Source organism: Desmodus rotundus, chromosome 7 (genome assembly GCF_022682495.2).
Source record: "Desmodus rotundus isolate HL8 chromosome 7, HLdesRot8A.1, whole genome shotgun sequence".
In the NCBI taxonomy this organism is placed as follows: domain Eukaryota; kingdom Metazoa; phylum Chordata; class Mammalia; order Chiroptera; family Phyllostomidae; genus Desmodus; species Desmodus rotundus.
In genome coordinates, this window is record NC_071393.1 from 94,348,236 (window position 1) to 94,373,071 (window position 24,836).

Below are 24,836 nucleotides of genomic sequence, written 5' to 3' on the forward strand. Positions count from 1 at the left end.
GTGTAAAGCTGTGTGGGGACCCCCTTGAGTTCCAGGCTTGGGTGAGCAGAGCTTTGCATCCTCTCTTTTCTTGGCAAGTTTTAAGACCACGCCCTCCGTGGTCCTCCACGGTAACGCACCCACGCCCCTTTCCAGACTTGTGCTGACGATCTGGGGACTTTCCGGGAGCTTTCTGGGAAGAGCTCCCAAGGAGCCTCCAGCTCCTGCATCACTTACCTTAAAGGAAAAGAGAATATTGACATATCTATGATAATTTTTCTTAAGCAAGATGTTGCAGATGTCAGGACTTCTTGGGTAAAATATTTGCTGAAACTATATGATAAGATTGAGTAACATTCGAGTCATCCTGTTTGAAGTTTTTAGTGATTCTACCTCAAGGCCCTGTTGAAAGGGCTTCCCCCTCACCTGCTTTAGGGAAAGCTTGTACCCCGTTTAAATGCCCTTCGATTTTGCTCTTACCCCAGGCAACTGTTTATGGGATTAAGGTCAGGGGAGAATCCTAGTAAATTGCATCCTTAGTTCTGACCTCCGCCCTCCTGCTCAGGAGCATTGGGTGCCAGTGTAGAACTTGGACAAATTCCAAAAACATTTCCCAAGAGCACAGTAACAACATTCCCCCCTCCCTCGCCCCTCCCCCACCATCACCTTTTTTGGAATTTCAAATCAGTCACAGGAAGCAGTCTTTTATTATAAACACCACATAGGTGATGGGGCCTGTTTCCACGGAAGATTTTTAACCTTGGAGCTTTTCCTCAAAACTTTGGAATAGTTTAGTGAATGGAATAACTGGCAAATCACTGGCTGTATGTGAAACCCATTATGAGCACTCACTACCTTACTTATCTGTCCAACTGGGCTGGGGACTTTAATTCAGGGAAAAGGGAAAAAAGAGAACAGAGTGATTCGAACAGTGCTTAGCAATTGATCAGGCTCATAATAGGTACTAGATTTGATATGTGACACTAAACATTGAATGGATTAATGAGAGAATAAATAAATCTATCCATATGTATTCCTAAAACTGTATTCCTTAGATCCCACACCCCAGACCTCACTTTAGTAACAGCCCTCATATATATGTGCCCAAATATATTATAAGTCCTTATTCTGTTAGTTTGGTAATAATAATTTTTGACTGTTGGTAATGAAAAACCCCTTCATTATGTAGATATGTTTTGTTACATAGATGCTTTTATTAAAATGTAAGAGATCAAGCTAAAAATGATGTTTTGTTTCCATAAGCAAAGGACCCGATAGTCATGTTTGGATCCTCTGTTGTTCTGCAGCACATGGCAAGCACATTGTCCGTTCCCGGATCCCAACCAGGGACGTTTAATGTCTGGGAATTCCAGCTGTCCTGTGATTGCACAACTGCGGGGAGCAAACTTTTGATCTCGGGCAGGCCACAGTACAGACGGACCTGGTGTTTGAGGCTGTGCCTGTTTGCAACTGTCGAGGTTGGAGTCTGCCAGGTGGTTCCCACGGCACCCTGTGTGAGAATTTCACTTAAAAATTGGAATATTCACAGAATACTCTGTGAACACCAACCGAAATAAACAGATGGCCAGTTGGCTCTCAGAATTGCCTAAACCCACGCTCTGTCCCTCAAATTGATCTCTTGATGGATACTTGTTTCAAAACATGCATAACAACAATCCTAGATATATCTCTAATACACGTTATACACCCCAAACAGAACAGTCCTCTGAGGAGAAAATGGGGGTGTAAGGAGTGGCAGAGGGGAACTTTGGCTTTTAGATTTAGTATTTGAATTTATATAAGAATGTGTTCATATGTTATTGTGTGATAGAAATATTGAAAAGCAACTATATTCATGCTTTAAATTCTGTCCTAAACCCTGTTTTAAGTCCTTTCAACAGCTCCCCACTTGAAGCCAAAGTCCAAGGCGCACAGTCTAGGGCAGGTCTGGCTCGCTCCAAAGGCCCTGGGCACTCACTCTGTAAGGTCTCAGACCTCTAGGCATTTACGTACGGGTGTGCCAGGTGCCTCCCTCCCTTGACCCACCGGTGATTTACCCCTATTTTACCCCCAAGAACTGTAGATACGTGAAAAAGGGAAAGAAGAACAAAACACATAGTTTTCACACTGATACCAATTCTTGGAATACCATCCCCTTAAAGCTTCTCAGGGTACAATTGACTACAGTGTCACATATCAAATTAAGCTGACATCTGAGACTGAAAGTGAATGTCGTGTCCTCATTGCCAGAGAGAGTCTGTGTCAAACACGCCACTCTGGAGTATAGGGATCAGACACAGAGTGGGGGTTCTAGAACTGCCCAAGGAAGATGCTGATGTGATTCTTCTACAGCTTGCTATCTAGGTGTCCTATCAAATAAGCTATATGCAGTTATTTGTGATTAATAATTTATTATCATTTGCGAGTTAAATCTGAGTTCTTTCCTTAGACAAGACATTTCCTCTCTCTGGGGGTGGTTTCCTTCACTATAAAATGAGTCCAAGGTTAGACTAAATGATCTAAGTTCTTTCCCATTTTAAGATTTTAGATTTTAGATATTTATGAGAGATATATTACAGACTCTTTGCAATAGCCTTTCCTCAAGGTTGCTTCTCTCTGATAATCATACCTCACCCTCTCTCTTTCCTATCAAACTTTTAAAAAGTGTCACAAAAATGCCTCTTTAGTGAAGACAGTATTTTAACTTCATGGATAAATAAATGTTTGTCCATTATTAACTTTTTAAAAAAAGATTTTTATTTATTTATTTTTAGGGGGGAAGGGAGGGAGAAAGGGAGAGAAACATCAATGTGTGGTTGCCTCTCACACACTCCCTACTGGGGACCTGCCCTGCAACCCAGGCATGTGCCCTGACTGAGAATTGAACTGGTGACCCTTGGGTTTGCAGGCCGGTGCTCAACCCACTAAGCCACACCAACCCCGGGCCATTATTAACTTTTTAAAGTAAAAATTCCTAAGCAGAGGTACCACCTGTCAACCTTGCATCTCATTTTTTCCATAAACAACAATGTGATAATCTACCTTTGAAGAAGAGCAATAAGTAACCCTATGAAATAAGCTGCACGAATACACTACAAATAATACAAACTAAATCTGTAGAGTTCTAGAAAACTTTATGAATTTTCAGCGGTAATAAAGACAGTGGCTAAATGGTAACTGAAATGAGAAAACTGTTTTTGAAATAGTCTAGCACTGTGCTTACATAATGGGTGCTCAAAATGTGCTCCATTTTTTCATTTCGGAGCACAAAAGCCTAATACATTAAATTCCCTGATCAAGGATAAAAACATTTGCAAATAGAGGCAGGGTAGTCCAGGGGTAGGACCACAGACTGGTGTCAGACTACTGGGGTGTGAAGTCCAGCTCCACCACTTGCCAGTTATTTAACATTCTGGAAAAACAAGGATCATTAACAATACCTGGCTCAGAGGGTTGTTGAAAGGATTAAATGAGATAGGTCAGGTTAAGCCCTTAGAAACCCAGCCAGAACTCATAAACTGTTAGCTAATAATAATAGTGTTGAGCCCTGGCTGGTGTGGCTCAGTGGACTGAGCACCTGCCTGTGAATTAAAGGGTCACTGGTTCGATTCCCAGTCTAGGGCACGTGCCTGGGTTGCGGGCCAGGTACCCAGTAGGGGGCATGTGAGAGGCAACCACACATTGATGTTTCTCTCCCTCTGTTTCTCCCTTCCCCTCTCTCTAAACATAAATAAATAAAATCTTTTAAAAAAATAGTATTGAGAACTTACTGTGTTCTGGTCACTGTGCTAAGTGCATTACATATATTATTTCTATTCCCTATGACAAAGTTGGTACAATTTTCATTTCATAGATAAGGAAACAGACTTCAGAGAAAATGGGTAACTAACCTGGGCTTATTTAGTGGCCGGGCCAGGGCTCACACGTTTGTTGAATCTAAGATTCTCTTGAAATAGTATATTTTTACCTTGAAATTGTTTGATTAACAGAAAGGAAAATGGTGATAGGTTTTGCTGCCTTATACACGAAGTATAAAAACAATAAACATCCTTTTTGGCAACCACTCTCAAGAGCTCCTTTTTGTATTCAGAACATTTCTTTTGTCCCCTAAACCCAATCAAACCCCAATTAGAAACCCCAGGTTTCTAATCTTAGTATTATCGGTAGTGAGCTGTTGCTGGACTCCTGCTTCATCATCTTGAAAATGAAATTGTGAGTTAACTAAGTCATCGATCCTTTCCCACTCTGAAATTCTTTCCCTTCTGTTGGTCTAAAAGCACCTCGGCAAGCCATTGCTGCCGCCCAGAGGAGGCTGGTTGCAGGCCCACAGAAGGAATCACGGCGGTTTTAGACTGTGGTGGCAAAACTAGCTACCGTTTACTGAGTGTCTACTACAAGCCAGGCACTTCCCTGGGCATATTCCATATGTGTTTCTACTCTTCAAGGTAGGTATTACACATGTTCTTAAACTGAGAAATCACAGTTTAAATTTTTAAATAACTTATCCTGGGCCACCCAGCTAATAATGAGTACCTGAATTCTGTCTTGAGTCTGGAGTTTTCTCAGCAATGACAAGAACCAAAATAGAAGCATTTTGCAAAGGAGGAAATGTGCTTGAAAATCCATCCTTTTAGCCAGAGCACAGAACAGACTGTGTTCCACCTTCCCTGAGAGGACTGTGGACGTTGGGGCCAGCGTTCATGCCTACCTCCTACGCTCAGATCCATGCCTACCTCATAGGCTAGTTAAAGCTGTTACTACTCCAGCATAAAAATTATTTGTTGAGGGTGATAAAATGTAGAGCTCATATTCAGAGATTTGACTCATAGTTTGGAGTAGGGCCCAGGAATCTACATTTTAACCAAGTACCCCAGGTGATTTTCATTCAGATGAGAAACCCTGCTCAGTCACACTGGACTGTGGTTTCTGTGGGAGTTTGAACAGAGTGAGTCCTATAGTTTCCTAAGGCCTATCTGGGAGGTGCACATGCTACTTTTTCAAAGAATGGGCTGCCCACTGGAAGATGGTATTTCTAAACCTGGTGTTTATCCTCCAGTCCCAGGGCGGGCTCAAGGCTCTTTAGATGGGCAACTGTCCTCTACAGGATGGCTTCGCACTCTTGCCTCAAGATTTCATGTGAATGAAAGGTATTTCATATGTATGAAAGGTATTTCACACAGTCCTAAGTATGCCCACCATGATGACCAACTTCCCTTTCCAGCTCACTCTGCGTCACTCACAGCCCCCTACTCAGCATTAGGCTGTTTTCTGTGCAGGTAAAATCACTGGACTGGGGTGGGCTTTGACTCTGGCCAAGGAGTAGATAGAGGTGGTCTGACAAACGAGTTCTATTCTGCCTGGTAAGGGCAATGGTAATTGGCTAAAGCACCAGATAGGATCCACCCAGAATGTGGGGTGGCAGACCCGAAACCATTAACCACTAGTAAGAGATCAGAACTGATAGAGAGCTGCACCCTCTATAAGGTTACCCCACTCCCTGTGGCAGTGCCTGAGTGGGCGCTTCCTTAGGTCTTCTGCAGAAACCCCCACTACCGCGCACCTCTAAGCTCCCAGAGGGCACTGATTCTCATTCTCGGATTTGATTCTCATTTTTGATTTGTTCTTTTTACCTTCAGCCCCATTTCACACATGAGGGAACTAAAGTTCAGTTAAGTGACTTGTCAGAGATCAAAGAGCAGTTAGTGTCTGGGTCAAAACTCTCCATAAGAATAAAATACCCAAGTGATAACCGCATTCTTTCACTTCCACAGCAAAAACCTTTTAAACCCTTTGCCCCACGGCCATAACAAGCTGTAGTCCAGATCTTCACATTTCCAACTTCCCAGCAGATCTTCCTACCCCAGGTATTAGCTCCAATCTACCTTTTACCCCACAACCAAAGTTACCTAATCCCAAATGCAGATCTGGCCATGTGACTTCCCTGATTAAGTCACTTGCATACAAAACAGTCCTCCATGATGTGACCTTCTAGTCTTGCTCTACCAGTCTCATCTCATATTCCACTCATACCAATTCTTCCAGACACTGTTCTTTTCCCTGTGTTTCTTCCATGATTCACTGTTACCTGTTCCACAGTCAGCTTTTTATGTAAGTATTCAGATAATTAGCCCATACACTGAAGAGAATGTATGGCAAATTTATGGTGTACAGAATAATAAAAGGCAGTCATGGTCCCACCACCCAGTTTAAGAGCACTACCAAAACCCCGTGTGAGTTTGACTCTGTGCCTCTGCACATGCTAGAACGCCCTTCCAGGCCTTAGTCTGCAGAGTGAACTCATCGTCTAGAACCTCAGATTCAGCTTCACCTCCTCCGGGAAGCCTCCCCTGACTCCCCTGAGGGAGACTCAGTGCTTCCATGATACCTCCACTGTGGCACTTACAAAGGTATTATATTTGCTATGTTTGCCTCCCCAATAGATTGAAGATTCCAAATATTATTTGATCGCTTCATCTCCAGCAACCAGCAACCAGCACAAAGGCTAGTTACACAGAAAGCGCTCAATAAATACGGAGTCCACACAACCTGGTGTGCTTGGGAGAGGCCTGGTTTGTGCCTCTGGTCCAAGAGTGATTATTATAGGTACTTCCTTTTACTCAGAAACCTGTCTGATTTAGATGATCAATTATATGACTGCCCTATCAATAAATGTTCTTGAATGAATGATGAGTGGAGATAGATCTTAACTGATAGAATTTAGGCAGGAAAAGCTGATATGTAAATATCCTCAAATAAAAATTCAATAGCTGGCCCTGGCTGGTGTGGCTCAGTGGATTAAGTGCCGGCCTGTGAACCAAAGGGTCTCTGGTTTGATTGCCAATCAGGGCACATGCCTGGGTTGTAGGCCAGGTCCCCAGTAGGGGGCACACTTCCAGGAGAGGGCACCTCCTCCAGAAGTTCCTGACTCTCTTAGAGACAGAGAAGGTGAGTTTGCACAGACCAGATGCTCAATAACTTTCATTGCATAAATAAGTTGAAAAAATATAGGATATTCCTATCTGAAGAAAACTTAGATGTAAAATGTGAATTTATAGTAAAGATCTACGTGACAGATTATTTCTGCCTGTTTACTGCTTGATGGGAACTAGATGGTAGAGGAATTTAAAAAACTGACCTTACTACTTGTTGATAATCAGAAATGCAGATTAAATACTCCTAAAATGAAAACACAGTCAATGGGGACATAAATTTAAAAAATTTAATAGGTGCTTTTTTTTAGAGGCACCTCTCTTTAGTACACATACGCATACCAGTTAGTTATACTTGCTCTTAGGGAAAGCTACACTCTCCTTGCCTTTGACATAAATAAAAGTTTTATTTAAGGCTTCTTTTGTTATTCAGGTAGAAAAGTTGTTTTTAATTACTGTTAAAAAGTGGGAAGTGAGGTAATCAATCTTTTTGACAATAATCTTCTGTTCTCCAATAGTGTCATACTCTTTGAAAGTCAAAGTAATTCCTTGTAAATAAGGCTTTTAATAAATTACAAATATGTAAGGTCTTATCCACCTTCTTCCTAACTACTTAATGCACTGTTGCACAGCAACAATTTTTTTCCCCTGCTTCTTTGTTGGAAGTCTGAGAGTCTGAAACCTGCATTGGCTTGGATGAGCTTGGGGATTTTTCTGGTGCCAGGGGTGCAAATATCCATTGTAGAAATCAGTAGCTGTTAGAGTTTTCTTGAGCATCACTGACCGAATACCAATCCAGCCATCCTAAAAAGCAAAAGACAAATAATGAATATGAAGTGGTAGTAAAACTACATACATTTTGGTTTATACAACTTTATCATGAAAAACCAACCAATCGAAAAACCTTTACTAAATGTCTAGCTGCAAAGAGAGCTGTGACATATACAATTCTTTGACTCCAAAAGTTTATTACCTGCCCTGACCAGCCTGGCTCAGGGGGCTGGGCATCGACCCACAAAATGAATGGTGTCTGGTTCAGTTCTCGGTCAGGGGACAGGCCTGGGTTGCTGGCCAGGCCCCCATCTGGGGGCATGAAAGAGGCAACCCATTGATGTTCCTCTTGCACACTGATGTTTCTCTCCCTCTCTTTCTCCCTCCCTTCTCCTCTCTCAAAAACAAACAAACAAACAAATAAATAAAATCTTTAAAAAAAAAGTTTATTACCAAGGAGTGATAGCAAATATACAGATCTGTGTAAACCTATTTAAACATAGAGGGAGCAGAATAAAAAGGTATTTTTACATGATGCTTTACAGTTTCAGAGTGGGTCCACGTATCTTATTATGACTGGGCATCAAAATATAACCATTCTAAAGGTAGACAGACCCAATACCAGCCACAGAGAAAACTGAATTTAGAAGAGAAAACTGAATTTAGAAGAGAAAACTAATGCCCAAAGAGGGTGAGCGGCTGGCCCAGGGTGATATAACTGGTGGGACTTAAGCTCACATCTTCAAACAACACCAGCTTCTTCTATGAGAGCAAACTGCAGAGCCAGACAAGGACGAGACATACGCACCCAATGTTCTTCCAGAAGAAGCACGAAGGAAGGTTGATGTAGGAGTTCTGTATCTACAGCCCATGTAGGTCAATTCGATCTACCTCACAGTTTAAACACCCCTCCGTGAGCGTGAAACTTCTCACAGAAACACCACAGGAAGGAAAGGGAAGGGATGGGGAACACTTCTTAGGAAAACACCCTTGTCTTATGAAACAATAGTGGTTCTAAAGTCATTAAATGGTTAAAAGATCTCCCGTCCAACCACAGTTGAACGGTAAAGGCACACGGGACACGTGCACTGTGGCTCAGCTCAGCACTCTGACACGACAGTCCCATTAACAAGACGATGTTAATTAAACAAGAGCTCTGTTAATTAAGTTGGGTTAGTTAGAATATAGACGTTTCTTTTAAGGAAGCACTAAAGTTACTGAATATCCTTTCACTGTTTATGCCTTGCAAAACTTCATCACTTTCAAAAAATTATACTAGGGATTCTACTATTTCTTCTTCTTTTTTAATCCTCACCCGAGGACATACGTACTGATTTTAGAGACAGGGGAAGGGAAAGAGAGAGAGGGAGAGAAACCTCAAGGTGAGAGAGAAACATTGATTGGTTGTCTCTCATAGGGGAAGGAACTTGCAGCCTAGGCAGGTACCCTGACAGGGAATCGAACCTGAGACCTTTCAGTTTATGAGAAGATGCTCCAACTAACTGAGCCACACAGCCAGGGCAAGATTCTGCGGTTTCTTAGGAAAAACTGTCCATTCACTCAATCTGATGGACAAGTAGTTCAGTGAAGTCCCAAATAAAAATGATAAATGATACAAACTATAAATTCGGTAAAACAAGTATGATAATTTAAAACTAAAGGAAATGTACCTTGCAACAGACCAGAAGTATCTGTGACTGTTTGTGGTATATTATGGATCCCGGAATAACAGCCTGTCCTGTTAATTTTGGATCTAAAGAATGAGGGGTGGGGACAAAAGGATGTGAGAGAGCAAGAGTAATTATACAACTTCATTGTGCTTCTTACGGGTCAAAAACATCCTGGGAGGCAGTACTAACACTAGAGAGGACACATCTGCTGATGACCTGACTCTGTAACTCAAAACTTATGATGGAGCCACGGTACCCTGTGTGTATCTCACACCCAAAGAGAAGCTTCCCATACAGATAAGAAGCTAATGAGTCCTTTACTCAGCTTCTCAGAGATCAACCTAAAAATGTTGAATCTTAAAGTTTTGACCATTTGGGGAAAATAACTAGCTACCTTAGGCTCTAAGCTGGCCCCTTCATCCATAAGCAAACAAATCCCAATTCCTAGATTTCTGGGGAACTCCAACTCCCTCTGAACCAGCGCCTGCTGTGGCTCACATTCCTTCAGTCCACCGAACTGGGGGGGCACCGATGGGCCACACAACAGGCCTGTGGTGTGAAGTGCTATACCCTGGCCTACGAGCCTCACTGAGCTGCCCAGACATTTTCATTCGGATATTTACCAGACTGAAATTAACCAAGTCGTTTTGCACTCCCTGAACACCTTAGTGCAGGAAACCACAGAGCTAAAAAATGGGATAGTAACATTGCTCTGCCTACTTCCCAGGTTCCGATGATGATTAAATGATAAAATACATTTGAACGAACACTAAATGAATGTAAAGTATTATCATTGTTGAACCGAAACAAACTAAAAGAATCCTTACTTCAAGTAAATGGGACTTATGGTAAAACAGACACATTTTCAAACAGACTATAGTGAAAAATTTTCCATGTCAGCTATTCAAAAGTTAGTACCAGTGAGGACTGAACTATTAACTTCTACCAAATCCAGAAGTTTAATGGTTTTATCCATCCAGAGTGTCTGCAACGGCATCTGCAAATACAATAAAAGAAGGTTTGATTAGAGAAATACCCTCAACCCCCAAACGCTTTTTAACTAAAACTGTTTGGTGTTAATCAGCCTGACTCGTCTCCCAATTACAGAGGAACCGGGAACTCAGGTTCTGAATATTACAGAACAGAATATAAACATGATCCTCTACAGCAGTCTCCAGGATTTTTAATATTTTAACGTTAAACACTGTTTTAAATCAATGTTTATATCTTTATTAATATTACTAATTAAAAACATATGCACATTATAACAATGTAAACATTACAGCAATTATGTTAAGACATTTAGAAAGTGAAAGTATTCTGTGCTCCCATCCCCAGAGGTACCCACTGCTAACAGTTTAACAGGTGTAAGTAAAACAAGGTTTTTTTTAAAACAAATATTATTATTAAAAATCCAGAACTTATAGTTTTATAATTTTGTTTACTTAACCATAAAACAGTGGACAACTTTTCATTAGTGCACACTTATCTATTTCATTCTTTTTACCTGCTGTGTAGTATTTCATTTTCAAAAAAAAAGATTTTATTTATTTATTTATAGAGAGAGAGGGAAAGGGAAGGAGAACAGAGGGAGAGAAACATCAATCTGCAAGAGACACATCGATTGGCTGCCTCTCACATGCCCCCAGTTGGGGACCTGGCCAGCAACCCAGGCAGGTGCCCCGACTGGGAATCGAACCAGCAACCCTGTGGTTCGCAGGCCCACACTCAATCCACTCAGCCACACCAGCCAGGGCCGAACATTAAATTTAAAACATTAGATTTAAAGTAAAGTTCCTAGGTGTCCATAACCCTATATCTGGCACATTTCGATACAATACCCTCTCCGACAACCTGCCGACTCATTTTGCTTTTCTCATATATTGCTCCCAATGGCCGGTTTTTCACGTGTGTAACTTTTCCCTTCCAAAGAACTCAGGGTACTTCGGAAACATGCTTACTGACTAAAAAGAGATGTATGTATGCTGAGAGCTATAAATATGTTGGGAATGTAATCAAATACACAGTTCTTATTCTTGAGACGGTAAAGCTTATCTTCCTCTATCATCAGAGCCTTGCAGAAAGGAAAGGGATGGTGAAAACAGTCATTTCAGTGTTCACCATCAAAATCATATGTTTGCAAGGAGTTAAATTCAGTTTATCTCCTTTGACCTTGACAGTTGTGGAGAGTTGTTGACCCCATTCTGGAGGTGAGAAAGCAGAAGTTCGGAGAAGATAAGGGTTTTGCTCTTGGTTAGTAACTGGAAGCTCTGGGAATCAAATCTCACTTCTGGCTCCAAGAAAAGTACTTCTGTTATAGCACAAGCTTTTCTCAGTGGAAAAAAAAAAGGTGAATTGCAGAAATAAGGATCATTATGTAATAATATATCTCTGTGCTTAACTTTTTAAAAAGCGTCAAATTGTTTTCCACAGCAGCTGCACCATTTTACATTCCCACCAACAGTGTATAAGGGTTCCAAATTTCTCCACATCTGTGTCAGTCTCTTAGCTCCCACATTTAGGTCTCGAATCCATTTTGAGTTCATTTTTTATAAACGGTGTGAGGTAGGATTCATCCAAATTCATTCTTTTGATTGTGGATATCCAGTTGTCCAAACTCCATGTGGTGAAGACTATTCTTTTTCATCAAATTGTCTCGGCGCCTTTATAAAAAGTTAATCGACCATAAATGTGTGGGTTTATTCCTGTTCTCTCAATTCCCCCCACTGAGCTACCTATCTGCCTTTACATCAGTACAACACTTCTTGATTACTGTGGCTTTGTAGCACATTTTGAAATCAGGCAGTGTGAATCCTCCAAGTTTGTTCTTCTTTTTCAAGAATTTATTGCTTTTTTGGGCCTCTTGGGATTCCATATGACTTTTAGACTCAGCTTGTCAATTTCTGCAAAGAAGTTAACTAGGCTTTTTATAAGAATTGTGTTGAATCTGTAAATCAGTTTGGAAACTGGTGCCATCTTAACAACAGTAAGTCTTCCAATCCATGAACACAGAGGTCTATTTACTTAGGTCTTCTCGACTGTTTATTACCTCTAACAGTTTTTTGGGGGATTCTTTATGATTTTCTCTATATAAGACCATGTCATCTGCAAATAGAAATAGTTTTACTTCTTTCTTTCCAATCTGGTTACCATCCCTCCCCCGCACCCCCCCACCCCCCGGCCTAACTGCTCCGGCTATTACCTCCAGGACAGTGTTGAACAGAAGTGGTGACAGCAGATACTCTCCTTTTGCTCCTGGTCTCAGGGGGAAAGCTTTCAGTCTTTCACCATTAAATACGGTAACCATGGGTTTTTGGTAGATGTTCGTTATCAGGTTGGGGAAATTCCCGTCTATGCTTAGTTTATTGAAAATTTTGTCATGAAAGGACATTGGATTTTGTCAAATACTTTTCCTGCATCCGTTGAGACAATTCTGTGGCTCTTCTTCTTTATTCTATTAATATGGTTTTTGTATGTTGAACCAACCTTTATTCCTTGGATAAATCTCACTCAGTAATAGTGTATAATTTTTTTCTATATGTTGTTTGATTCAGTTTGCTAATATGTTGAGGGGTTTTATTGACTTTTAGTTTTCTTTTCCTGTAATGTCTTTATCTGCTTTTGCCTACCTTGGGTTTTGTACTAGTTGCTCCTCTGCTTGGAATGCTCTTTTCCTGATCTTGGTATGGCTGGCTTCTTATTGTCTTTCAATTCTCAGCTTAAATGTTAGTTCAGAGAGGCCTTTGCCATCTAATCTAAAGTAACCTCCAGCCCTGGCTGGTGTGGCTCAGTGGATTGAGTGCCAGCCTGCGAACGGGATGGTTGCCAGTTCGATTCCTCATCAGGGCACATGCCTAGGTTGCATGCTGGGTCCCTGGTTGGGGGTGTGCGAGAGGCAACTGATTGACATTTGTCTCCCTTTCTTTCTCCCTCCCTTGCCCTCTCTCTAAAAATAAATAAAACCTAAAATAAAATAAAATAAACTCTAGTTAGTCTATCACATTATCCATTTTAAATTTTCATCAAAGAACTTACCACAGTGTATTTTTGTATGATAAAAAATATCAGCACACTATAAAAATATGCTGATATTTTTTATTTATTTGCTTATTTGTTGTCTTTCTTCCCATATCATCTTTATCTCTAGTACCTAGAGTAATACCTGACATAATATAGGCCCTTAATATTTTGTTTAATGAATGAATAAATAATAGAAGATACTTACCAAGTACCCACCCTGTGCCATACACTGTACTAGATGCTTTATATATATCGTATCAGCCCTAATTTCCTGATGAACAAACTAATGATCGGAGGTTACTTAATGCCACTCACCTAAAGGAGTTAAAATGCTAAATTTTGTGTTTTTACATTTTACCACAACAAAACATTATTTAAAAAAAAATGAATTTCAAGAGTTTTAGGTTTAGTTTATGAGACTCATTACCAAAAATATTTTGAAGGTGAATTACATACTTACACACACACTCACAATTACTTAAAACTGCAATCTGACTTTCAACTTACTATATTTCCAATGGCACGATAAAGCCTGAGTATTTCCTCGGAAGTCTGTCCCTCCCATCTTATACAGCTGGTACCAGCAGAAATCTTAGGGGCTACAAGACAAAGCCAATGCCAAGAATGAATATCAGGTTCAATGTCCATGAATTGATAACTATTGATGCTGAATGACTGACACGAGATAATTCATTATATTATTTTCTAAATTTTGAATATGTTTGAAATGTTCCATAATATAAAGTAAAAATAAATCAATCATACAGGTACTAGAAGAAAACATGGGTGAATTTCTTTATAACCTGGGTATAGAAATAAACCCTCTAACTATGATTCAAAATCCAAAAACAGGTGAAGAAAAGGATGATAGTTGTGCTACATAATAATAAACCTTTGCAAGACAAAAAGCAATGCTGTAAGTCAAATCAAAAAAAACCAAATGACAAACCAAAAGTATTTGTAATTTATATCACAGTACTTTATATCTATTTATATAGATATACAAGACATATAGCTATAAAACAAATATAATATTTATATATAATTATCATATTTTGGGATACTTTATATCTATTATAAAAAAGATACTTTATATCTGTAAAATAATAGATTTATTTATATCAATAATGTAAAGTACCCCTAAAAACTAAGAAGAAAAAGACCAAAAACCACATAGAAAATTTGGCAAAAGATATAATAAACCTTCCCAGAAAAAAGAAATACAAATAAATCCTTAAACATATGAAAAGATCCTTAACCTCACTCAAGGAGTAATATAATTCAAAGCTACTCCAAGATACAAATTCTTATCGATTAGAGTAGAAAATAACATACACGTAAAGTTATTCAAAGCGGCAGTATTTGAAATGGCAAAGGACTGGAAACAACCCGGATGTCCACCAACAGGAGGTCACAAGTGAGACCTACACAACTATAAAAAGGAATGAGGGAAATCTCTTCTTAGTGATAGGAAATGACCTCTAGAATATGCTGTTAGGTAAAAAACCAAAGGTGCAGAAGAGTGTATAGTTCATGCCTCCTTTTGGGGGGGTGAGGAGGAAAAATCCATTTCAAAACATGTATTCTTGCTTATTTTGACAAAAGGAAACAACTGGGAGCCTAAATAAGAAACTAACAAAAACAGTTACCTTACAGAAGGAGGTACACAGGATTGGGGGAGCTAGGGATTGAAGTAAGACTTCTCTGAGTATACTTGTTCAAATAGTTTTACCTGTTGAATCATGTAAATGTTGGTATATTAAAAAATAGGATTTTAATCATAAAGAAGAAAAAGCAACCCTGAAAATTAAAAACAAAATGGAACAAATAAACCTACCTATATATCAAACTAGAAAACAAAATCATATGGAAAAAATAATTACCTCCAGTAACTTTTGAACACAGCACTGTCTATATGCCCTTAGTAACATATATTCTAAGGACAGAAAACAACAGCAACAAAAACTGTAGATAAATCTTGAATCCTATTTAGTAGGTTTACTATTTGTAGTAATACAGGTGTTATAATTTTGAAACTATTTTATGCATGGAAAATAAACAAACAGGTTAGTAGTATTAACTTAAAAAAAGATGTTCAGTGTAAGAAAAAAATATGTGAAAATCCCTGTAATTTAAAATTTGAATTAGATAAAATTTGAATCAAAAAACAATATGAACTCAAACATTTTTAAAGCTATAGTGCCTCCCTTGTCCCCGACACCTCTTCTTGGAGCACACTATTGTACCAGGTGGTTTCTAAATGCCGTCCCGCACTAAACTGAACAACATGTGACAGAGAATTTACAAGGTGATTCTGGGACATCTTGTGACAGAAAGCCAGGAAGCACTCAAAAATTCATTCCGGGGGTGGGGTGGGGTGGGGAGGCGTCAAAAGAATGTGGGAGCCGATGTTAAGAGGCTCCCACTGGCCAATTTGTAACAACCTGAGCAGCACAAAGAATTATGAATGTAGTTAATTTTAAAACCCAATAAATGAAGATCCATGAGCCAAATATAACTTTTAAAAACCCCATTTGCCACCATAACTGAAGGTAATTATGGCACCATCTCCTGACTCTACAAATTGACAATGAGAGAAAAAAATTGAGCATTTATCCTGCTATTTTAGGATGAACTAAAATTCACCCCCAATTAATAAGGAAAAGCTCTTCTTTACAGAACAATGCCAACTACCGAATGTAAAAGGAGTTGCCCCCAGCTGGTGTGGCTCAGTGGACTGAGTGCCGGCCTGCGAACCAAAGGGTCATTGGTTTAATTCCCAGTCAGGGCACATGCCTGGGTTATGGGCCAGACCCCCAATGGGGCACGTGAGAGGCAACCACACGTTATGTTTTTCTCCCTCTCTTTCTCCCTCCTTCCCCATCTCTCTAAAAATAAATAAATGCAATGTTTAAAACACATAAATGTAAAAGGAGTTGGAAACCCCCTTTTGCAGTCCCTAGGGAAATAATCGATTCAGGGAAGGAGCATCAATCCATGCTAAAATTGTTATGTGAAAAATTGTTAGGAAACAGGATTTTTGCATGGTGCCAAAGTATCACCCCACAGCTTACCTGCTAATTGCAAGTGGAGAAACACATTTTTACACTGAAAAAAATCTGGTGGTCACCACCTCAACCAAGTGATCAAACTTAGCTTCACTAGCCTTGATGCAACCTGGTATTATGGCTTATTGATGTGACCATCCTAAGACTTAGAAGGGACAGAGGCAAGGCTATTCTGAGTATATCCTTTTAAATAGTTTTAACTTTCAAATCATGTAAATGTTTTGCACACTAAAGAAATAAAATTACGCCATAAATTTTAAAAAGCAATCCTTGAAATTAAAAATGAACTGAAACAAATATCACTGAAACACAGTATCATCTATGAAATACTCTTTCCAAAAACTTTACACCTGAATCTAATCAACATAAAGAGCAGGGAAAAAATCTTCAGTCTTTCATGAGGCTGCATGTTAAGAGGGAGAGGGAGAGCCTACCAACCATTCTTTAGAAAAGAACATACAAGTGGGCATTCAACCTTTAGTGAAAATGAAGGGACAGGTGCAAATGAAGAAGTCGGACTGTTTGGATGCCACTGAGACAGACAAACCTCTGGGAGAGGCAAGAGTCTCGGCAGCCTTCACTCACCGTGGGTCACCCCCTCAGTTGGCTGCTGCCTTCCATTGCTCAAACTTTCAGGCAAATTTTTCAAAACTGAAATAAGCTAAAAAAGGAGAGCAATATGTTTAAGATGAAAAGAACAAAAGCAGAAGTACATCACAAGTCAGGATCACGAAGTTATCTACAGCTTCGAAGGAGCTATGTGGCAGGGAAGGCAGTAAATTGGGTTCAGCTGCAAGCACACGTGCCCACTCCGAGGGGCGGCGGTAGAGACGGTGCTCTCTACAGAGTGCAGGTCACTGGTTTGTGTCCAGAGCGTGCTGAGCTCTGCCTGCCCGTGCAAGCTCTCAGCGTCAGGACAGGTTATGCTCAGTCATGCACGCGCCCTCGCCCCGCAGTGGGGAAGGCAGGGGAGCCTCACAGCGGTAGAGTGTGTTCTGGAATCATACAGTCCTGGATTCAAACCCCTCTTCCACTACCTACCAGCTGTGTCATTGTGGAAAAGTTATTTTACCTGTCTGTGACCTTCAACATCGTCATCTGTAAAATGGTCAACAACAAGAGCTACCTCCAAGGTTTGTTGGGAAAGTAAAAAACAAAAATCTATACAGTATCTAGAACAGTCCCGGCACACAGGCCAGCGCTCAGTAAGTGACCACTATAATAACAGCATTTCCGAGGTGAGTGCCTACAATAGGAAGCACCATCTATACAAATAGTGGGGGGAAAGTTTTCTTCTACAAAAAATTAACTAGTTCATATGAAAATGATTCATTTGGTCATTGAGCATGTACTCAGACGCTACTGTATACAGTTTCAATGAGCTGTGCAAAGCCAGAGAGTGCACTCACAGTTGGGGTCAGCAGAACTCCAGTGCACACGGACGCAAATGACCGGGACACAGGCACAGAAGGGCCTGGAGGAAAGCTACGCATCGCTTAGGAAATGCAGTTGGTTCAGTCTGACAGGGATGAAAAGAATGTCTATGCGACTGAGGAGAGTAAAATTGGGAAGAATAGTCTAAAGCAGCGATTTTCAACTGGTGTGCTGGAGTTTTTAAAACATGCAATAACCGAATATTTAGTCAGGGGCACTGACCTCTTTTCCCTTAGATTGTCAAAAAACAAAGACAATGGCGGACACAACAATAGCCGTCTGGTGTGAATGAATCAAAATCATGTCTATTTTTTGTCAGATTGGTAAAAAAGTCTAATTTGGGGGGTGGCGCAGAATTTTTGTAATGAGTTTGGGTGTGCTGTGAGATGGGAAAGGTTGAAAATCGCTGGGCTGAAGCCTCACTGTAAAACGGTGGCCCATATAAGGCCGTGTTTCATTTGAAAACCTTTAAGTACCCGCTCTGTGTAACTTCTCAAAGACTTACATGAGATCACAAATGCCACGCTAGTTTTTAGGAAGTCAGGGAAAGAAATCACTCTTTCAAAAAAACAACTTAAAATTACATATCATAAAATCAGTCTTTCCATCATAACCACTTGGGAGGTGTACTAAGTGACGAAAGGCAGTGGGCAATCAGGGAGCTGTACCAGGTCGGCACCCAGTCTTGACAGCACTGCTTCCAATTCCTTTGCGGTGCTCTTGGGGGGCACAGGGACGGTTTCCTGTTTGAGTATTGGGCCCACATCAAATCTGCCAAACAAAATAAAAAACAGCAACAACACGATTACTGACAGTTTCTTACAATCAAAATGTTTGTCTATGTGAGTGTTTACATATCACAAGGATAGTTTAACCTTGGCCACAAATCGGACTGTTTGCCATTCATTAGCAAGGGGTAAATGTCAATTTCAAAGACAGGTGAGTAAAGTCTGGCCTGTATTTAGATTTTAAATTTATTTTTTCCTAAAGGAACAAAAATAAGGTTGCATATCAGGGATTTCATTGCAATTATAGATTATTCTACCATTAGTAATAAATAGTATGAAAAAAATCTCTATGAAAGCATAGAGCAAGGAATTTCTTTTCCAAGGAAGTACAATGAGGAAATTCTTAATATTTTTCCTTTTTAAAAAATTTTTAATTTATTTATTCCTAGAGGGGAAGGGAGGGAGAACGGGAGGGAGAGAAACATTGATGTGCAAGAGAAACATTGATCTGTTGCCTCTCACATGCCCCAACCCGGGGACCTGGCCCCGAACACAGGCAGTGCCTTGACTGGGAATCAAATCGGTGACCTTTTGGTTTGTGGGACAACGCCCAACCCACTGAGCCACACCAGTCAGGGCTTCAATGAGTTCTTCCTATTGTATATTTCTTTTCTCAAAGGACAGGAGTTTTGCATGGGTTATACCCAGTGTTGATTGTTAGTAGGTGCAAGTATTTGTATTCCCACAAGTCCTATATTTTACACCAAGCTCCGTAAATATTGGCCACTAGTCTTTACTAGAAATATGCTTTGTTCTGAGTATTTAGATCTAACTTCGTGATTCTGTTAGTTCTATTTTGAACCTATGAACTTTGATAAAATGTTTATTATGAAAAATTATAAACATTCAGAAAAACAGTGAACAGTCTAAGGAGTCACTATATATTCATTACCCAAACTTTAGAATTATCAAAGTTTTGCCATTCTTGTTTCATCTAGCCCACCCCCTTTTTTCTGAAGTAAGTTAAAGCAAACTCCAGATATTCAGTTGTTTTTGTGAACTCACGAACTATTCTTTTGATGGGAACATTAGGTGACAGTTGGCAAAGGCTTAATACATTTCTGAAGCAATTTTAAATAACTGCTCCTTAGATTATAGGTGTAACAAAAAATTAAATACTTAAGACAATTATTGGTATATACTATATATTTTTAAAAGATTTTATATATTTATTTTTTAGATAGAGGGGAAAGGAGGGAGAAGAGAGGAAGAGAAACATCAGTATGTGGTTGCTGGTTGCCTCTCGTGTGCCCCCTACTGGGGACCTGGCCTGCAACCCAGGCATGTGCCTTGACTGGGAATCAAACCGGTGACCCTTTGGTTCGCAAGCCAGCACTCAATTCACTGAGCCACACCAGCCAGGGTGGTATACAATATATTATGTCAGGTTTCAAAAATTTTTAGACCATAGTTTGACTACTGAAGCCAAGGCCAGCAGAACGAGATTCATAACAACTAACACACAGAAATCCATCTCTCATTTACATAATATATTTGATAAAAATCCAGTTGTTAATAATACAATTTACTTCAATTAATAAGTTAAAAATTTCACAAGGGCTTTAAAGAGATACTGCATAAATACCAAAACACACATGTCTTATGTTAGAAACCAGGAACAAATGGAAAGAGGACAAAAGCAAAGGAAGAATTCTGGAGTTTAAGAAATTACACTCCTCCACACAGTCTAATGTCAACATTCAAAATCAGCAAAAGAATCTCAAGAAGCGAAAATAAGCTCTACCTTTTAGGTCTGATTTGCATAATCGTTACTCCAGTAACTGTGTCCCCATGAAGCACGGTGTGGATTATAGGGGCTGGACCACGCCACCTCGGGAGGCAACTGGGGTGGACATTCAATACGCCACTGAGTCAGAAAAGGCAGAAATTAGTGTGCAAGTGGGCTGTCCCACTTAGTGCTGCTACCTAAACTAACATACTACTCTTCATCATTAAACTTTCCCAGAAAATCGGAAAAACTAACGGTTAAATCTAGTCTTGCACTATCAGAAAAGCTAGGTTCCCTCTCTTACCATGAGACCAATGACACTGAACTAGAAACAGAGCAAGAACAACTATTCATTATTCCAAAGATGTTGCCCAGTGGCTCTGAATAAAAACAAAAACGAGTTTTCTGATTAAAAACAAAAACGTGTTTTTTTACTGTACGAACACCACCCAAACCCTATTATGCGGGCATCGCATGGAGGGTATGGGTTGTATTTATAGTTTAGTGACAGCATCATCCTCACTTCTCTTAGTTTGCATACAGAATGCCTAAACAAGCTTCTTGAATCCCCATCACCTTCGCTGTTTATCCCAACACACCCATCACCCATTAATGGGCAACTTAAATAATTTACTGATCTGTCATTAGTTTAATGAGGCTTCATCAGCATGAGCATGCACTTGAGAGTGTACGTATGTGAGAGAGTCTTATACTCTAAGTTCCACTGTTCAGCTCAGTATTACTCATTCGAGTATTAGCTGAGCACAACCCACGTGCTGGCAATGGTCTAAGATCCTGGGGATACAAACAACAGTGAACCAAATAAAAAAAATTTCTGCCCTCAGGGAGCTTATGTGCAAAGAGTGGGAGATGAGCATTAAAAAATAAAATATGTAAAAAGTTGGTCAAGCTGGTGCTAAGGACTATGGACAAGAATAAAGCAGAGAAAGGGCTAGGACTATAGGGCGGGAGATTACAATTCTAATAGTGGCCAGAGAAGGTTTTATCAGTAAGAAGACAGTGGGCAAAAACATAAGGATATACATGAATAGCCAAGCAGATATATGGGAGAAAAGCTTTCCAGGCAGAGGGACCCCTAAGTACAAAGGTTCTGCGGAAGGTAAATGATGGCAAGATCGCGGCACAGCTAGTGTGCTGGAGTGGTGCGAACCTGTGTAGTAGTACTAGAAGATGAGGCCAGAGCCAGCAGGAGACCAAACCAAGTAGACAGGTCCTCACAGGCCAATATATGGACTTCGACTTTTATTTTGAGTGAGATGGAAAATGACCGGAGAATTTTGAGCAGTGATTGATCTGACTTATGCTTTAAAAGGGTCACCTGGGCTGCCGCATTGGTAAAGACTGAGAGGACCAAGGAGGAAAGTAGAGACCAGTCAGGAAGCTGCTGCAGTGAGACAGGGGAGAGTGGCAGCGGTGGAAGTGATGGGAAACATTCAGATCCTAGACAGAGCTAGTAGGATTTCCTAATGGGCGGTATGCATGGTACGAGATGACAAGTCAACGACTCCAGGGTCTGGGGACAAAGCAACCAGAAGGCTGGAGGTGCCATCTGTGGAGATGAAGATTTTGGGGAGGAGCAGATTTGGGGCAAAAGTTCAGGAATGTAGTTCTGGACCTCTTAAATGTTGGATGTCTACTAGACATCCCAACAGGGCTGTGGAGGAGACAGTGGGTATCAGGGGCCGGGAGTTCAGGGAGAGATCTGAACTGGAGGTACAAATTGGGGAGTTCTCAGCATATACATGGAATTTAAATGAGGGTGGGTGAAAGCACATAGATAGTGATAAAGAACATGATACATTTGAATAATTCATGCCACTAATACATTTTTTTACTTTAAGAGAAAATACTAAAGAGAGCAGAATTAGAGTTGCAGTTACTGCATTTTACAGATACCAGGTCCACATATAAAGACCAAGGTCCCTGTACTATATTTCCTTATAAATAAGACTTACTAGGGAAATTTAAGAATAAGAGCCTCACTCAAAAGTCGGCCAAATGAAGCGACCACTCCAACATCATATTCTCCAGATCCCACATCTGGCCACTCATACACTGGCAGCTGAGACTGGACCGCATATTGCTTCACAGGCAGTCCTCTTCGTGACGGGGAAGGCATGGTGACCACCTCCAATTTTTCAATTAACTCTTCTTCTTTGTTTTCCCTTAAGTTGTAAAGATTGGAAGAAAATGGGACAGTGTTAAGATGACAGCTCAAAGCTAAACTACCTCACACACTTCTACAGTATTTCTATGATTAAATTCATGGAGCCACTGAGTTTGTATTTTTCATTTTAATTATTTTAAAGAGCTGCATGTGGCTAGTGGTTACTGTTTAGACAGCATGGCTCTAGAAATTCCTTATGCAGACAGAAACATGTACAGTATAGATATTTTATACGACTGGGGTATTATGTATACTACTCTGTATTTTGTTTTTGTTTTTCTCCCCCCTTAACACTATCTATGCTATTATGGGAGTCTTTTGAAAAATAGGTTAATTATACATTTGCTTATATATGCAATGAACATTCCTAGAACAAGCAACTAAAAACAGTGGCTGTCCCTGAAGAGAGCAGCTGGAAGCTGGGAGACAGAGGTGGGAGGAACTGACCCTTCACTGCAGATCCTTGGAATCTTTTGAATTTTGTACCATAACCATGTGTTACTCAAACAATAAACACTAGGGGAAAAAATATGTTCCATGGGCATCATTCCAGGCAACACTACCTCATTTTTTTTACTTGCTGTATAGTATTCCATCTCCCAGGAGGCTGTTCATTCATTTATTTAGCAGGTATTGCATCTCATGTTGAGGAGTTAGGAGAAAAGGAATATATAGGAATGCCCTAAAAGTCCTCCAAGTGGAGCATCAGTGGAAGGGTGAGGAGGATACATGCAGTGTGAGCTGTGGGAGGCAATATGGGCAAAGCAGCCTGCGGAGAGGGCATTATGGAGGGTGTGCACAGGCAGCACATAGGAAGGCTGTGTTTCACGGTGTGTGTACAGACAGACGGCAGTGTGTGGAGAGAGGAATATGATACAAGGGGATTGAGAAGGAAGTCAATATGAAGGGCTGCTGTGAAGTACAGTATTTGTAGGGGAGACTTGATGGAGTGAGAAGACGGAAATGAGTGGGGTGGAGGGCGGGATGCAGCAGGAAAAAGAGAAGTGGGGAAATATGAAATGGAGGTTGGGGGAAGGGAGGCAGAGCAGTATATATGGGTATAACCACCACATATCATGGGCTTTCAGGACCGGCTGGATCGCAAGTCATTTTTTTCCAGTAAACAAGATTTGTTAAATCTTAGAAATACTAAATGTATACCTAAGAGTTCTAATTTATAAATTTATTCATTTGAAAACAGTTCGTTTTTTGGACTACGTCCTCATTTCAGCCCCAGAAAACTAGGTCTTGCTGTACACAGGAAGCAGATGGCGAGTGACGGAATAAGACATGGGTGTGCAAGGGGATGTCTGCGCCTGTTAAGAAGCCCAAGGGATTCGCGGGTACAAATTGGATGAATCCGAGGAAGTAGAAAGGGGAGGACTTTGATATCAGACCCCATTTTCGTCCCAATCAGCTCAGCTGATGACCTTGGGCAATCGCTTAACCTCTCTGAGCTCCGCTTTCCTTACATGCAAACAGACAGGGAGGCGGTAGGACTGGACGCAAGCGAGGCCCGCAAAGCAGCTGGCACCGGCACGGCACTGCGGGGCGCCGGGCAGCGCTCGGAGAACGAACGCACGGGGCCTGGAGTGTGGGGTGCGGACAGGACAGTCCTGGGCGGCTGCAGCGAACCTTCCGGGCCCCCGGATTCGCCGGGATCTGGGCCCACCCGACTCCGGCGCCGCTGCTTTCCCCCCGGGGCGTCCAAACAGTCGTGACCCGCCGCAAAGGCTGGACATCGGCGCCCTCTGCAGCCGGCCCCCTGAACCTCGGCCCCGGTACCTGGCGGCGTGCAGCGCCCGTAGCGCCTCGCGGGCGAATTGGTCTGTGCCGAAGAAGAGCACCCGCCAGGGCGGCTTCTCGCGTACTCGGGCGCCCCAGCCGTTCTCCACGACAGGGGACCCGCAGAGCCTGGCCAGCGCTCGCCACTGGGGGATCGGCCTTCGGCCAGCGCCGCTGCCGCCGCCTGGCAAGGGTCCCCAGCAGCGCCTCACGAACACCCTCATTGCTTCCGCGGGGCGGCTCACCCTGCGCAGGCGCGTTGGCTTGACAGGGAGCGAAGCGTGCTCGAGGGCGGAACCAGGGAGCTGTGGGGAGGAAACCACATGGGCGGGGTCTGTCAGCGATTGGGGGCGGGGTCTATCTGATTGGAGGCGTGGCCACTCATGTTGGAAATGGTGAAGAAATTTGCAGGTTTTAAGAGTCCACGTGATTTTTGTTGCATTTATTTGCACGATTTATGTAATCTGCCGAAAGA

At 41.2% G+C, this 24,836-nt stretch overlaps 1 protein-coding gene across 1 annotated transcript; it reads right to left on the bottom strand.

The window, feature by feature from the left end:
- Window positions 1–7,184: 7,184 nt before the first annotated feature.
- MTFMT (mitochondrial methionyl-tRNA formyltransferase) lies at window positions 7,185–24,624 on the bottom strand. The gene is made up of 9 exons (XM_024568064.3): window positions 24,362–24,624; window positions 22,365–22,574; window positions 20,404–20,526; window positions 18,540–18,642; window positions 17,023–17,098; window positions 13,877–13,968; window positions 10,268–10,346; window positions 9,350–9,432; window positions 7,185–7,712 (listed from the first exon to the last, which is right to left on the bottom strand). Exons 1-9 carry the CDS (start codon window positions 24,583–24,585, stop codon window positions 7,518–7,520), a joined length of 1,185 nt encoding a protein of 394 aa, XP_024423832.1. The 5' UTR covers window positions 24,586–24,624; the 3' UTR covers window positions 7,185–7,517.
- Window positions 24,625–24,836: the final 212 nt, after the last annotated feature.